Source organism: Podarcis pityusensis (genome assembly GCF_964106645.2).
Source record: "Podarcis pityusensis genome assembly, chromosome: 12".
NCBI classification, from domain to species: Eukaryota; Metazoa; Chordata; class Lepidosauria; order Squamata; family Lacertidae; genus Podarcis; species Podarcis pityusensis.
The window spans coordinates 49,010,326-49,026,020 of record NC_138037.1 but is presented as its reverse complement, the minus strand read 5'-3'; the positions used below and the strand labels follow the sequence as shown (position 1 = coordinate 49,026,020).

At 41.3% G+C, this 15,695-nt stretch overlaps 2 protein-coding genes across 9 annotated transcripts in view; one reads left to right on the top strand and one right to left on the bottom strand.

The window, feature by feature from the left end:
- Positions 1-1,162, bottom strand: part of TRAK1 (trafficking kinesin protein 1) — a 147,044-nt gene extending 145,882 nt beyond the window's left edge. For all 4 annotated transcript variants that reach the window (XM_080975771.1, XM_080975759.1, XM_080975760.1 and 1 more), the window contains exon 1: positions 1,006-1,162. In XM_080975771.1, the coding sequence (XP_080831897.1) occupies positions 1,006-1,025 (20 nt within the window). In that variant the 5' untranslated portion in view covers positions 1,026-1,162. The remainder of the gene's footprint in view (positions 1-1,005) is intronic.
- Positions 1,163-1,222: 60 nt separating this feature from the next.
- Positions 1,223-15,695, top strand: part of ULK4 (unc-51 like kinase 4) — a 164,345-nt gene continuing 149,872 nt past the window's right edge. Inside the window, exons 1-14 of one of the 5 annotated variants that reach the window (XM_080975742.1) lie at positions 1,223-1,359; positions 4,036-4,181; positions 5,262-5,361; positions 5,989-6,128; positions 6,204-6,363; positions 7,264-7,365; positions 8,586-8,669; positions 8,862-8,937; positions 9,076-9,171; positions 9,590-9,711; positions 10,729-10,798; positions 10,904-11,009; positions 12,787-12,891; positions 14,370-14,430. In XM_080975742.1, the coding sequence (XP_080831868.1) occupies positions 4,044-4,181; positions 5,262-5,361; positions 5,989-6,128; positions 6,204-6,363; positions 7,264-7,365; positions 8,586-8,669; positions 8,862-8,937; positions 9,076-9,171; positions 9,590-9,711; positions 10,729-10,798; positions 10,904-11,009; positions 12,787-12,891; positions 14,370-14,430 (1,360 nt within the window). In that variant the 5' untranslated portion in view covers positions 1,223-1,359; positions 4,036-4,043. The other 4 variants (XM_080975744.1, XM_080975741.1, XM_080975743.1 and 1 more) reach the window with 4 other exon arrangements.

Genomic DNA, 15,695 nt, shown 5'->3' with positions numbered 1-15,695 from the left:
CTGAAAGCTAGATGAGCGCCAAAACCCCATAGTCGTCTTTGACTGGACTTAGCCATCCAGGGGTCCTTCACCTTTTTTTACCTTTTGCACCAGGTTGTAAATGTGTTAATAAGCCATATTTCTGAAAGACACAGCAGTCTTCGCCATGTCTTGAATGGAAGCACAAACTCCCTGGAATCTTGCTACCGTTCGCAGAGACTGGGGGGGTGACTTTCGTCACCCTACTATGGCACCCAAAGAAGGAAAATCCCACATGCATCCCTGCTTCTCCCTTGCTAGAAAACGTCACCACAGTAACAATAGGTACCTATCTGCTGCAGTTTCATACAAAAAGCAAAAAGGTTTTCCGCAGCACTCGAAATCGTCTCCCTGAGGCTGCCGCCTCCTACTGCCTAATGGTAGGGCCAGCCACGCAGAACGGATTCTGGCGGGCGTTTCAACAGAGCTTTGGCAAAGGGCTTTCGCTCCGAAACTGTCGCCCCACTAGAGGTAGCAACGGAACGAAACGTAAACACGGGAGGGTGTTGGCAAAGGGGGCCTAACCGCGACAGCCCTCTGGGAGGACCGAACGGCAAGAAGGGCCAATGGTGAGGTAGAACAGGCTTCCTCAAACTCAGCCCTCCAGATGTTTTGAGACTACAATTCCCATCATCCCTGACCACTGGTCCTGCTAGCTAGGGATCATGGGAATTGTAGGCCAAAAACATCTGGAGGGCAGAGTTTGAGGAAGCCTGAGGTAGAAGCAAGCCTTGCACTACAGTGGTACCTCGGGTTAAGTACTTAATTCGTTCCGGAGATCCGTTCTTAACCTGAAACTGTTCTTAACCTGAAGCACCACTTTAGCTAATGGGGCCTCCTGCTGCTGCTGCGCCGCCAGAGACCGATTTCTGTTCTCATCCTAAAGCAAAGTTCTTAACCTGAAGCACTATTTCTGGGTTAGCAGAGTCTGTAACCTGAAGCGTATGTAACCTGAGGTACCACTTTACTCTTAATCTGTTCCCTCACCTGCGGCAGGAAGGCCCCATCCGGGGCGAGGGGTCCAAGCCGTAAAGGCCAGGTTTCCATAGCAATAGAGAAGAACTCCGGCTTGCACAGGGCGGTGAACATCCGGGTACCTCTGATATGAGGGGGCGGATCTAACGCAGAGAGCGCGAGCCCAGGGTCTCTCTCTCCCTCGCCCCGCCCAAACTCCCCTCAGACTGTTGTTTCCGGCGTCCTGCGCCGTATCTAAGATACTGAAGGGGCGGTTAGGACTAGCCCACACGATGGCCCATAAGGGGGGGGAGGAGAGAGGAGGAGATGGTTCCAACCGCACCGTGTCCCAGAGAAGCCAGTTGACTGACGAATGACTTTCTCCCGGTAGAGTGTTACCCCAACCCTACGCGTTTCGCCGGGCAAAAACACCCGCTTTCCCTTCAGCCGGAAAGGCCTCAGAGGCACCCCCCCTGCGAAAATGGAGCGGCCTGCGGAGGGCGTGGTCTTTCGCGGATTTCAGTTAACGGTCGCGGCAGAAGCGGCTCTCTCGCGCCCTGCCCCGCGCGCGCTCCTTTTGTGTTCTGAGCGGGGCTGGCGCGTCCTCCTTCCCTCGGAGGAGAGCAGGTAGTCCGTCTTCTCTTCCCTTCGAAGCGTTGCGGGATGAGGCCGCGAGCGAGCTAGAGGCTCCGGCGCCGTGTCTTCCGCGCCCCTCAGCCCTTCCTTTCAGTGGGAGATATTATTATTATTATTATTATTATTATTATTACTTCGCCCGCCCATACGGGCTCCTCCCCGCGTGCCTCAGGGGTGTCATTGGGGGCTGAGGGTGGGAGCTGCTTCCCTCAGCAAAGAGGCAGCGTCCGGAGGATTTAAAAACGCGAGTGTTTTTTTGGTTTATTTTTTGCACTCTGCGGTCCATTCCGAGGAGAGGATTAGAAATACGCCGCCCCTTTTGCCATCACCTTCACCATCTTTCTCCTCCTCTTGCTGCTTCTCCCCCTTCATTTCGCAGAGACTCGGCGCCTCTAATAACTGTAACAGGCAGGCATTCAACAGGTGAAAATCCCTTGCTCTTGGGATTTCCGCGAGGGGAGAAACTTGCCCCGCGTTTCTCCCTATCTTTGTTTCTTCTTTTTTCCTCTTTCTGTTTCCAAAACCGAAAAAAGAAAAATTACAAACATCGAATTCAACATCCGTATTCATTTTCTAACATAAACCTATTACATAATTAGCTAAATTAAAATATACCTAGGTTTCTCCCTATCTTGTTAAGAAGTCCACCAAAAGTAGCTGAAAGGGCATGGGGGAAGTGCCGGTGGTTGCTACAGACACACACACACACTGCTTTTTTTTAAAAAAAATATGTTTAGGGGTACTCTCATTTTGACTCAAGAAAATCATTATTTTATAGTTCAAATTGGGGAAAATAAATACAGCAAATGGACAAAAGTACAAAGATTCAGAAAATGTTCAGAGGTGTGCGTACCCCCAGAAAAGCAGACAGACATATATACACACACACACACACACACATATATGTACACACACACATATATAAACACACACACACACACACACATGTATATATATATATATATGTACACACATATATATAAAAGCTGCTTTTGCTGCAAGAGCAGCTTACTTTCTAAAATATTTTGAACTCTTGAAATCCCTTTCTTTCCCCACATTTTTTAGTTTATGCAAACATAATTACAATAAAAACAGCACCAGCCCTTTAATTAAAAGCCATCAGTTCTCAAAAGCCTGTTGAAACAAGAAAGTTTGCATCTGCTTGGGAGGGAGTTCCAGGGTCTGGGAGCACCAAAAAGGCGGTGATGGTGATGATGGTAATAATGTTTTTGTACATTTCCCAGGATCCATAAAGGTTGCCCTATAATCTATCCCAAATTGAATTGGGTGTTGCAGACACTAATTCTCACTGTAACAGATCTATGGGCCTCCTGTAAAGTTTTCTGGCAAAACTTCCTAACTGATGGATATGGAGCCAAGAACAGAACTTGGCGCCACCAGGAACGACTTTTCTTGCAAGAGCAGCTTGCTGCTTTCAAAAATATCTTGAACTCTTGAGATCCCTTTCTCTTCCCACATTTTTTAAATTTATGCAAGTTCTTAACATGTAAAAAGGTAAAGGTACCCCTGCCCATATGGGCCAGTCGTGTCCGACTCTAGGGTTGTGCGCCCATCTCACTTAAGAGGCCGGGGGCCAGCGCTGTCCGGAGACACTTCTGGGTCACGTGGCCAGCTTGACGAAGCTGCTCTGGCGAGCCAGCGCAGCACACGGAAACGCCGTTTACCTTCCCGCTTGTAAGCGGTCCCTATTTATCTACTTGCACCCGGGGGTGCTTTCGAACTGCTAGGTTGGCAGGCGCTGGGACCGAGCAACGGGAGCGCACCCCGCCGCGGGGATTCGAAATGCCGACAATGCGATCGGCAAGCCCTAGGCACTGAGGTTTTACCCACAGCGCCACCCGCGTCCCCTAAACATGTAATTGTAATCTAATGTATAATCTGCACCGTTAATTAGTTAATCCCCCCTACTCCAGAAGAGAAAGATGTTAGTAAATTACCTATATAAATAATTAACAATGGCTTTTATCCTAGTCCTTTAGAAAGAAGGTACAGCTCATTCTTTGGTATTATGTCACTTTGTATACCATAAGTGTCACCTAGATTGAGTTCTCAGGCTCTCCTCATAGACATTAAAGTCATCATATGTAAAATATTGTGTTGCTCAGGCTCCCTTAGTTGTAGGTTGTTGTGCATGTCAGGGATGAGAAACTGGTGGTCCTTCAGAAGTTGGCTCTGCTAGCTGAGGCAGATGGGATTTGGACTCTAGGTACCTCTGGAGGGCCACAGGTTCTAATTCTTTAGTGTAAGTTATTCTCTTAAAGACTATATAAAACTATATGCCTATAAACATTTTGTAGGTTATGCTATTCAAAAAATCAAGGTGTTCATTCTTATATTAAATTAGAGGAGTTTTCTTTTCATTTTGAGGTTTTAATTTTGTGGCTTTGATTTAATTTATGTATACAGGTTTTATTATGGAGAACTTTATTTTGTATGAAGAGATTGGAAGAGGAAGCAAAACAGTTGTATATAAAGGGAGAAGAAAAGGAACAATTAATTTTGTGGCTATTTTGTGCACTGAGAAATGCAAGAGAGCTGAAATAACAAACTGGGTAAGAACTACATTGATTATTTTAGAAAGAGATGTAAATGAAATGATTCAACATATTTTCAGATATTTTCAGATACAAATGTGCCATTTGGTTGAAAAAGTCCACAATAATTTTGAACAAGATCCATGTTCCAATTAGCTGTACTTTAAAGGGGTTCTTTAGCAGAATCTAGAAACTTCGTTTTCCTCTTAAATTTTGGGTGTGCTCAGATTGGATAATTATGGTGGGTACCCTGAGTGTTCATTGTATGCTTTGTGACTGTTTCATAAGAAATCCTTTACATTCTGGAAAAATCATAAATGCAACAACTGTTGGTTTTTGACTTTTATGAGGTAAACAGTCATTACATATATCTCTGGAGAATTCACTAGGTTGTAATTCAGATGTGCTGGAGAAAGATGTGGCTGCTGTATAGATCTATTACAATAGTGTGAAGAGAGCTTGGCACAAAAACACAGCAACCCACAGGATTTTTGTGTGCCACAGTTTTATCTGAAACTGATTTGGCAATTGCTCAATCAATCCCTATTTTACTTAACTCTGAAAGGCTCTTGTCTTGGGCAGTTCTCTCCTTCTGAAATAACTTTGTTGGGGATGAGAAGCAAGAGTAATATATGGTATATACGGGTGGATTTGGTTCCCATTTCACCTTTGTTACAAAGACTAATCAGGTTTGATCAAATGAAGTGTTCATGAAGAGGCCTACAGGGCAATTTATGGTTTCAAAAATGTTTTTAATTGACTAATCTCAAACTTTAAAAAAAAAAAAGCTATAGGCCTTCAATGTTTTGTTCAATCCTTTTCTGTCTTGAAAATTCACAATCTGTAAACCATCCATCACACCTTTTGTTTTGTACTTTTCTTGGAACATAATGAATCCACCCCAACATTTTTCACAAATGTATTAATCTATTACCATCCTCTTGTGTCTTTCCCATGGGGACCGGGGGAATCCTAGTCTGCTACATTGCTTTTTGCATAGACATCTCTTGAATTCCAACTTCTTAAGGGCTACTGTTCCATTTTGTGCCTGTCCCATCCTCAACCGAAACCAACTCATATGTGGATAATCTGTTGCAGGTGCGCCTTACACATGAAATTAGGCACAAGAACATAGTAACATTTCATGAATGGTATGAAACAAGCAATCACCTCTGGCTTGTGGTGGAATTGTGCACAGGTAAGCAGCTGTTAAACACAATGTTTTGTGGCCGTTGTTTCCCAAGGGCCATCTAGAGAAGCCTTGAGGGATGGATTTGGTCCCTAGACTCCCCACCTCCATTTTACTAGGTCCAATCAAAATTTCACAAGTGGGAAGCTACCAGAGAAAAGGCCTGTTCTCATATTGCTGCCAGTGCAATCGGGCCAGGATTGGTGTTATATGCTCAAGCAGGCTTGCCCTGGTGAGCAACCTGATCGCTGAATGCTGTGCCAGTGGAAGTTTCCGTACCATCATCAGAGGCAGCCCCATGTATAATGTGTTGCAGTAATCTAACCTAGAGGTTACCAGAGCATAGACAACAGTAATCGGCAAAAAATAAAACTTAATCCATTGGCTCTGGTGCCCCACTTTTAAATCTTCACTTCAGGTAAGACCAATCGTTCTTTCTACTACCAGCATCAGAGGCATTATGGCTCTGAATACTTCATGCTAGGAATCACAGGTGGGCAGTGTAGATCAAAGCTTTCGTATGCCTATTTTGTCAGAAAAAGCTTATGGGTAAAAATTTACATAGTACTACAGAGGTCAGTTAATTTTTTTTTTTTTAAACCACTTCATAGCAGAATATCCATAAATGCCTTACAGGTGGATCACTGGAAATGGTAATTACTCAAGATGAATGTCTACCTGAGGTGGTTGTGAGAGAATTTGGTGTTGATTTGGTTACTGGACTCCATCATATTCACAACCTTGGAATTCTCTTCTGTGACCTTACACCTGGGAAGGTAAGAGGGAATGATTTCTGAAAACAACTTTAAAAAATAATAATTCAAGAAATCACTAATTGATATACCTTACAGATTCTCCTTGAAGGACCTGGTACACTGAAGTTCAGTAACTTTTGCTTGGCTAAAGCAGAGGGTGAAAACTTGGAGGAATTTTTTGCTTTAATTGGAACAGAAGACGGAGGAGGTGATAGTGATGAAAACTCAAGACAAAATCTGAAGAACAGATTCAGAGGTACATTGCAATATGTAAGGACAGCAGTTGCAAAAGACAGAGTTGTAATTAAAATTGTGTAATGGTTCTATTTTCTAAAACTTGAAATGGGGGAACTAATTCAGTGATATCTTACCCTGCCTTATTGAAAGCAGTGATTCTACATTTGATGGACAGGGCATCTGTGACCCTCAGTATGTTGCTACAGCTTCCATCATTCTTCACCTTTGGCTGTGCTAGTTAGTGTCAGTAGTAACCCTTTAGAGTCATTTCCTCAGTGCAAAGTCATACCAAGCAGTTACGTTTTCAAAGAGCTGAGTTGTGTGGCTGTCAGTTTCATCAGATAAATGCTGGGTGCCGTATTACCCCAGTCTCCTTCCCTGAACTCTCCAGTTTTTCCACTTTGGGGTTACCTTCCTGCTGTTGTAAGGTGCAGGGCTAGACAAAGTAGAGTGCACTCAGTCTTTGTGTTTACGCTTCTTCCTGGTTGCTTGTTGCTCTGTGATTATTGGAGCTGCTCTGGGTATGTTTACTTGACCCTGTTACATCAAAAGACTTAGAAGAAAATCAGTCTGAAATTCCTTTTGAGTATCCCAGAAATGAGTTTAAGATGAAAGCAGTAGTGGACACCAGGGTGGGACACCACCAGCCAGTTGTATTACTGCTGTTTATCAGGCGGTATAAAGTGAGGGGTGAGGTTGGCATGGTGCAAATGGTGGAGCAAATCCAGCGCACTTGTTGCCAAGCTCCCCATGGCTTCATCTCTCCCCCTCTACCTCCCGTACGCAGTAACATTACTAACTGGAGGTCAGATGAGTGATCCTACCCTGCAAGACCATCCACTATTGGATAAAAATGTTGGTGACTTTTGAAAGGATGTTGAAAATAGAGCAAATCACTATTCATGACTTTATTTTGTAGGTACACTGTCATATATTGCTCCAGAAGTGATAGAAGGAAGTGACTTCTCTATAGCCAGTGATCTATGGGCGTTGGGCTGTTTGTTATATGAAATGTATTCAGGTATTATATTATTTATACTAACATGTTTAACATTACGTTACAATGTTAATTATTGTTATAAATGCTAATACTATTCAGGAACTTTAAGATGGAGATGTTGTTCCATTTATGAACCTGTGTAGGTTCCTTTGCTGTTAACAGAGCTGTGAACATCTAATTTGTATAGTCATTAATACAGTTACTTAGTAGAATAAGCAGTGAGACATGTGGCAAGACATTGGAATGTACTTTCAGTGTAAAGATTATTGTGTCTAAGGAACTGAAATGTATGGAGAGGCAGGTAGAATTTAATCTCAATCAGACTAGGATAATCTCAGCCCTTGGTTTTCCCCTTCAGTTAGGTTAAAGTTCTTGCTGCAGACCTTCATTATAAATAAAGTTTTAATGCTTTATTTCATATTCATGTAAATCACTTAGATTAGACAGTTATTTTACGATCATGTGACTTACAAATTTTGTTAAGTACATAAAAGTAAAATAAATAAAATGAACACTCAGATTAAATTTCAAATCATATCCCAAGTGACTGTTCGGCTACAGTGGGCAGTCATCATAACCCACTTTGCTGATCTGTGGTTGTCTTCTGTGGACCTTTGTTGTATAATAGTGAGGAGTGGCCGCCGCCACAGCATTTCAGAGTGGGGATGGAAGAAGAAGATTAACTGACAATCTGTTAGGGCCTAACTGAATAAGATGTTAGTAATTTGTGATTTCATCTTATGACATTAACTATTTAGCTCTTTCCTCCCCCCAAAAAAGTTTTCTTCTACTAGTAGGTCAAATAGTATAGGTTTTTTGGGTGGGTGGGTGTTTAAACTATGAGAATGGCACAGAGGAAAGATTCCTCCACCCGTTATTTTTTCTGCCCAGATCCCTTTCAGGCCTTCCTGTGGCTGCTTTTTCTTCCCAAAGAAATATCTCGGGATGTGATCTCAGATCTTCTGCATCTTGTTTAGTTTGATCCCCCCCCCCCAATTGTATATCTTTTTATGAATTATAGGTGTAACTCAGTGTTTCTTGCTGTCAAGAGCCTTAAGCAAAACAGATGAAAAATTCTGGTTTTTAGAAATCAATTGGTATAATGCTGCCAATTTTCCATTTTTGTTATGTTCTCTTAAATGGACTTGTAATAACTCTTGGCTCATGCAAATAAAATTATTACTTAATTGTTCTGATGCTTATTCAAGTTTTACTGAAATCTTATCTACTTCTGTTTCTAGGAAGACCTCCGTTCTTCTCCAAAAGTGTTACTGAATTAGCAGAACAGATTTTACATGAAGATCCTTTCCCACCTACACAGCAAGGTATTGTTCCTTAGATAAATGATGGTGAAAATAATTTTAAAAGTTTATAAAATGGGACAAATGAGTGAATGATTCCATACATTCCCTCCTTAAGAAGTTAATATATGAATTCTTTTATGTTGCTGTTTTTAGATTTTGGTAGTTAGTAGAATCATATTTGTTTCAAAATAGAATAGTTTCGTTATCTTACAGGATCAGCATCTCTAGAACCATCTTCAGACTTCCTTAACTTGGTTGATTCTTTACTTCAGAAGGATCCTCAGAAGAGGTAACATTATGATTTGAAGATCTGGCTATTTATTAATGATACACACTGATTAAAAAAAAATCAAATCTAGAAGTTTGTGGAATTTGAATTGGTACTGTATGAGAGGATTGTATATGTATTTTCCTATTTTATTTAAAGATTGACTTGGCCCAAGCTGCTGCAGCATCCTTTCTGGAAAGATGCTTTTATCCAAGTTCCCAGTGACACGATCTCCAGCCAAGAAACAAGCTCCAGGTACAGTAGACTCAGTTTAAAATTAATTTGGAATTCTGTTGCTTAACAAACTTATTGTGAGAAGGATGTATGCATGAGGCTAAAGATTTCTGACAAAGTGGGTTCTGTCTTTTGAATACTTTTGCCACAACATGGCTAGTTTTTAAGATGTCACAAGATTCCCTCTCTTTGCTGCAACAAAGCAATATGGCTTCACCCTTGGCTATGGCCCTGTTTTTAGAGAGCTGCTGTCCTGCAACCCATTAGCAGTGTAGCTGATATCCTTGGACAACATAAATGAATTAAATAAAAAATTGCTTGTCTATATATAAATAAGTAAAAAAATAATTTTGCCGTTGTTTAAGGATCTGTCCAGAATAAAATGCAGAGAAATTTGCATTGCCTCCAAAGTACATTTCATTGTCAATTGTTTGAACAGCAGGAAAAAAGCTGAACTGCTTGAACCTGGAGAGTCTGAGATTCAGTTAGAGTGTAAAAGCCTCCCAGACATAGTGTTGCCAAGAACAGAAAACAATCAACTTAACAGATCTTTCAAGCTGGGTAAGATTGCACCTTTGTTTTATGTATTGGTTCAGGAATTGGGAACTGTTTTGGTTTCTTGAGCCAGATTCTTACCAAAATAGGCCTCATGGGCCAAATTTGACGGGTGGATGGGGGCCACTTACCTGCTAGTCACTATTATGATAACACATGATTGACAGGTGTGTTGTCCTGCCCACCTGTTACAATGACTTGTGCAGGGTCCTGTCGGGACCTGGGGAACCACTGCAAAAGTGGCTCGTTAGCCCTATTGCTTGGCACTTCCCAAAGCAGCAAACATGGGGCTAGCAAAGAGATTCTTTTTCCATCTTTATGGGGTATGGGGACAAGGAAGCTGGTATTCTATAGGCATCCACTGTGTGCAAGAGAGGTCCATCTCACTGCTGATCTAAAAAGTAGGTTTCTTCCCCCTGCGTTTCACACATCAGCTGAGAAAAAGGCTTTTTCTCTCACACAGAGTAACTTGAATAGCAGTTATTTATGTCAGTGCAGGTTCATGGAGGGCTAGTGGAAAGCGTGGGGGCAAGAAGAGAATGAACAAAGGGCTAAGAAGAGGGGGTGCAGAGTGAGAGATTCAAAAGCACCTGCCAGGAAATTACATTTGTTAGTCCTGATTGAGCAATTGACAGGTGGGTGTTGGTTAATGAAAACAGCTTTGGGGGCGACCATGTACAGTCGTACCTTGGATCCCAAACGCCTTGCAAGTCAAACGTTTTGGCTCTTGAACGCCGCAAACCCAGAAGTGAATGTTTCAGTTTGCGAATGTTCTTTGGAACCCAAATGTCCAATGTGGCTTCCGTGGCTTCTGATTGGCTGCAGGATCTTCCTGCAGCCAATTAGAAGCCGCGTCTTGGTTTGCGAACATTTTGGAAATTGAACGGACTTCTGGAATGGATTCTGTTCGACTTCCGAGGTACCACTGTAATGTAAAACTGAGAACTAAAATGCATGCTTGAAACATTACAATTGTATACATAGTTCATGCCGGTAAATAGTTACAATATTTTCTTTGTCAAGAAAATCCAGAAGAACTACGCCCTAAAAGTGCTGTTGATGGTGAATCAAATGAATCTATATTTCTACTCAGGTATGAAGACAGCACAACACTTTTAAATGAAGTTGTAGAAAATAATTCAGATAATTTGCATTTAAGTATTCAGTTTTATATAAACATGTGTATATTGTCTTTCAGTTCTCGACCCACCCCTAGAACTACCACCACAGTGGAAATAAACAATGCTGCTGCTGTTCTAGCTACAAATTCCGCACACACATCATCTCCAAGTTCTTCAGCAAAGGTGAGTGTAGTTTGAAGGAAACGGAAGCAAGAGACTGAATTCCATATGACTGCTATAGAAAAACAGAAGAGGAAGAGCTGTCAAATCACAACTAGGAAAAAATTGCATTACTGAAGCCAAGGATGGTGAGAAAATAATTGACAGTGTCAGAAGAGGCACACAGATTGAGAAGAGTGAGGATGATGATGAGGCCCTTATATTTAACTAGAAAACAGCAATTGATAATTCCTGTTAAAACTAGATTTGGTGGAATAAATTACCGTATTTTTCGCTCTGTAGGATGCATTTATTCCCCTCCAAAAATGAAGAGGAAATGTGTGTGCGTCCTATGGAGCTAATGCAGGCTTCAGGCAGCTATCCACAAGCCTTCAGAGCGTGGCAGGAGTTCCCGCCGGGCTCAGAAGGCTTGCGGACAGCAGCAAGCTCCGGGAGCAAAGGCAAGGTTGTGCGCAACCTTGCCCCCGGACCCGTTCTGGGGTCGGGGGAAGCTCGGGCTTCCCCCGCCCTCAGCCCGGCAAGCTCCGAGAGCGAAGGCGAGGTTGCACGCAACCTCGCCCCCGCTCCCAGACCCGTTCTGGGGTTGGGGGAAGCTCAGGCTTCCCCCGCCCCAGCCCTGCGGCTAAAAATGCTGTCTTGGCTTCTTTGCTCTTTGAATTTTTTTTTCTTTATTTCCCCCCCTAAAATCTAGGTGCGCCCTATGGTCCGGTGTGCCCTATAGAGCAAAAAATACGGTAAACAGAAACTAGTGATGGAGATTATCAGAGAGCTGAAGGCAAAGAAGCAGTAGTACAGCCCAATCTTAGTCCTTTGTATAGAAGGAAATCTCATTTATTTCAGAGGGGCTTATTTCTAACTATAAATGTTTAGGATTCTGTAATGGATGCTGTAGTTGAGCTCCTGTCGCCTTGTCCCAGCTCCTGCCAACCTAGCAGTTTGAAAGCATACCAGTGCGAGTAGATACATAGGTACTGCTGTGGCAGGAAGGTAAATGGCGTTTCCGTGCACTCTGGCCTCCATCGAGGTGTCCCATTGCACCAGAAGCGGTTTAGTCATGCTGGCCGCATGACCTGAAAAGCTGTCTGTGGACAAACACTGGCTCAGCCTGAAAGCAGAGATGAGTGCTGCACCCCATAGTCTAATTCGACTGGACTTAACCATCCAAGGGTCCTTTACATTTTTTACTTTTAGTATAAAAGTTGCACCCTCAGTAAGCTTTGAAGTAGAAGTTAGATGGGATGGTAGCACGAAGAAAACAGGAAGTATATTCATTCCAGCCTGAAAACTATGTTATATGATGAAGAAGAGAGAATGTAAAAAAGAAAAGAATGAGGGGTTACAAAACAGAAGGTGGTGGAGTAAAGTGTGGAAAAAATGAAGCCGTTGAATGAAACAAGCAAGAATACTGAAGGATCAGAATATATTTACAGTGGAATATATCTGAGTGATTTTTTTTACATAACAAGCAAATTATTGCATAAGATTATGATAGCATTCTTGTACATCAGGAAATGGTGAGAAAAAATTCAGCTGTTTAATTGATAGATCCTAATGTACTTTTCTAGATAATGGGATTCATTACTTTCACACATATCTCAAGAATCAATATTGTCACTCTAGGAAACCAATGAATTAATTCTACTGCCTGCGTTAATATCCTTTGGAGTTGACAAGGAAGCCTTCTGGTGCCTTTTCATAATAAATGCAGGAGTTGCACAATGTTTGCTGCATTTAAAATATATGTCATTGTAAATACTACTACTATTTCCTTATATTCTAGGATAAAAACATATGCTGCAGCCAGCAGGATATAGAGTCCAAAGTGAAAGAGCTTATCTTCTTGGAGTCTGACCTTATTGTCACCCCTGTAATTGATAATCCAAAGGTACTATTTGAATTTACCATACATTACTTTTCAAATAATATGTTCAGGAATTTATAGTGTTTTTTGTTATCCGTTGCACTAGCTCAGTCAGTAGAGAGTGAGACTCTTAATATCAGGGTTGTGTATTGAACCCCATGTTGGGCAAAATGTTTCTTCGTTGCCGGGGGTTGGACTAGATGACCCTCTTGGTCCCTTCCAAATCTACAATTTTATGGTTTTACAGGGATTAATCTTCAACTATTTTACTCCCACCTAGTGGCCATACCTGGTTCCTGCAGGTTTACACTAAATTGTTACACTAAGCAAATGGACAGTTTTGGTATCAGTTGATAGCACTCACATTAATGCAAGCCTCCACACCAGCAGTCACAAACCTTTTTTTCTCTGGGGGCACAATTGGAATTTTGAGAAGGTGTTGAGGGCAACCAGTCACAACACAGCTACTTTTGGTATAACACAAAATGGCTGCCACCACCAAAAGAACAGAAAAAGAAGATAGACAGGAACATAAGATGGTTCAAATATGGAAAAACATACTCATTTTATTTTTGTTAACAAGATACATTTGAAAAACCTTCTTTTCCATTTACTGTTAAGTTTTGGTGGTTGTCTGTTGCTGCCGTGCTGCTGTGGATTAGAGCTAGAAAATAAAAGATAACTGAATAAGTCAAAGCACCTAGAATCAAGAATGATGTTTTCGTTTGTGGTAATTAGGTTTTAAAATAGCCTTGGGCAAAATGACAAGTTCAGATATATTGGATCAGATATGGCATTGCATATTCACAAAAGGTCTAGCTAAAACAATCTGTCAAAACATAGGTGAGAATCATTACAATATATAAGTGGTATTGACTCTAGATAGCTTGTTAAGAATACTGTATACCAAAAAAAAAGCCACAGATCAGTGCTGGAGGTAAACTCAAGATATGGGCCTCCCTGAAAATTAACTTGCTTTGGAAAAAGTTAACTATACTTTGTTCACAATAACTGTATTATTTCGGTTATATCCACTGTGGAGAACCTAATTAAATCTGGCACAGGTTCCAGTTTGGCCTATGAGACCATTCCCCGGAAATCAATCCCACCCGTTGCCATATATGATGTCAGGTGTGGGGCAGGTATGGATTTGGCTACAAAGGAATAATTGAGAACTTCATGTTTTCTCCCAGTTGTTCTTTGCCTGTTGGCTTCCCTGTCAGTGCCATTGAGCTATTAACACCAACAGGGAACTCCACTGGAATTGGCTTCACTGAGGAGTTTCTCCATTTTGAGGAAGTGTTTTGGAAATCAGTCTGCTTCCTTTTGTAGCTTGTTCAGTGACTTCCTACTGGTCATAAAGTTTGTGTATTTATAGCTGAAATATTGACAGCTCATTGTTTATTATGGTAGAAAGTGTTTTATTTGAGGAGAGGTGCATAGTGTACCCTTGGTCTATGAGATATTCAGAATTGCCTCAAGTCAAATATTTTTTTTCTCAGATAGTGAAGCAACCACCAGTGAGATTTGATGTGAAAACTTTACACGTACCAGCACATTCAGGTACAGTTTGCTAAAGTAATTATAGGCAACTTGCCATTTACAAGAAAATATTATTCTTTAATACTCAAAAATGTCTTAGCATTCATTTAACACTGTTGTTCTCATGTCTCTGTGTTTTGCATCTACTCCCAACTCTCACAAATGTTGATATATAGGATGCATGCCCAAGCAAGAAGGGACAGCTGCTATAATTGTCATTTTAAATTATATTGAACATAGTTTTGAGATCACAGCTGTATGTGTCATTGCAGACCATGTTTGGCATGCTGTATTTTTGGCTCACAAGGAACAGTGTAACAGGACCAGAGTAATAATCCAATTCAATATAAGCTAGCAAAAAAAGTAGTTTTTTCACAATGTACCGTATTTTTACATCTATAAGACACCCCATGTATAAGACGTCCCCTATTTTGGGGGACTCCGGTTTAAGAAAATGGGGAGGGAGATCTATCCGTGTATAAGACCCCCCCCCCCCCAATTTTGGACATTATTTTTTAGGAAAAACCCTAGTCTTATACACAGAAAAATAAGGTAATTTTATATATGCCTAGGTAGAAGGAAGTTCTATTGAGTTTTGTTGGACTTATTTCTGTTTCTAATACAATTGCAACCTAAGTCACTTATACCTCTATTTTATGCTTTACTCAAATGATTATGGGTCAGGTGACCTAGTCACACTGTGGTGTGTCCTGCGTGATATATTTATACCTAAAGCACATAGTCTAAAACACATTTATAGGGTAGATTCTTACTGAGCATCACTAAGTTTTATAAAACAATGATGCTGCTCCAGCAGCTATTGCAGCATGCTTTTAGTACTATATTAAGCTGCTGTTTATAGAAACAAAAGATCACTATCAGCATACTAACTTTCTTCCTTAGGAGCACTTCCTTACGTACTATTTAGAAGCATTGTCAAGATTTTCTGTTATGTGGATTTGAGCCAAAGTTTTGGGGATCTTGTGACAAGTCAGATCCTTTCTTTGTTTTGCTTCCTGCCTAAAGGCAAGTCTGGAATAATAATATATCTTCTTTTTGTTGTTTCTTTATTTTGCATACCACCCTTCATCTGAAGATCACCCGGGGGGGTGGTGCTTCACAACGTAAAAATACAAAATAAGAACACAAAATACGTTACAGAAAACAGAAACAATCCAATAACCCCCTCTACCACAAACACATTTAAAAGGCCGTAAATGGTTTAATCAACCAAAGCCCTGGTTCTTGAGAAACATTGCCATCTGGCTCCCAAAGAGATATATGAA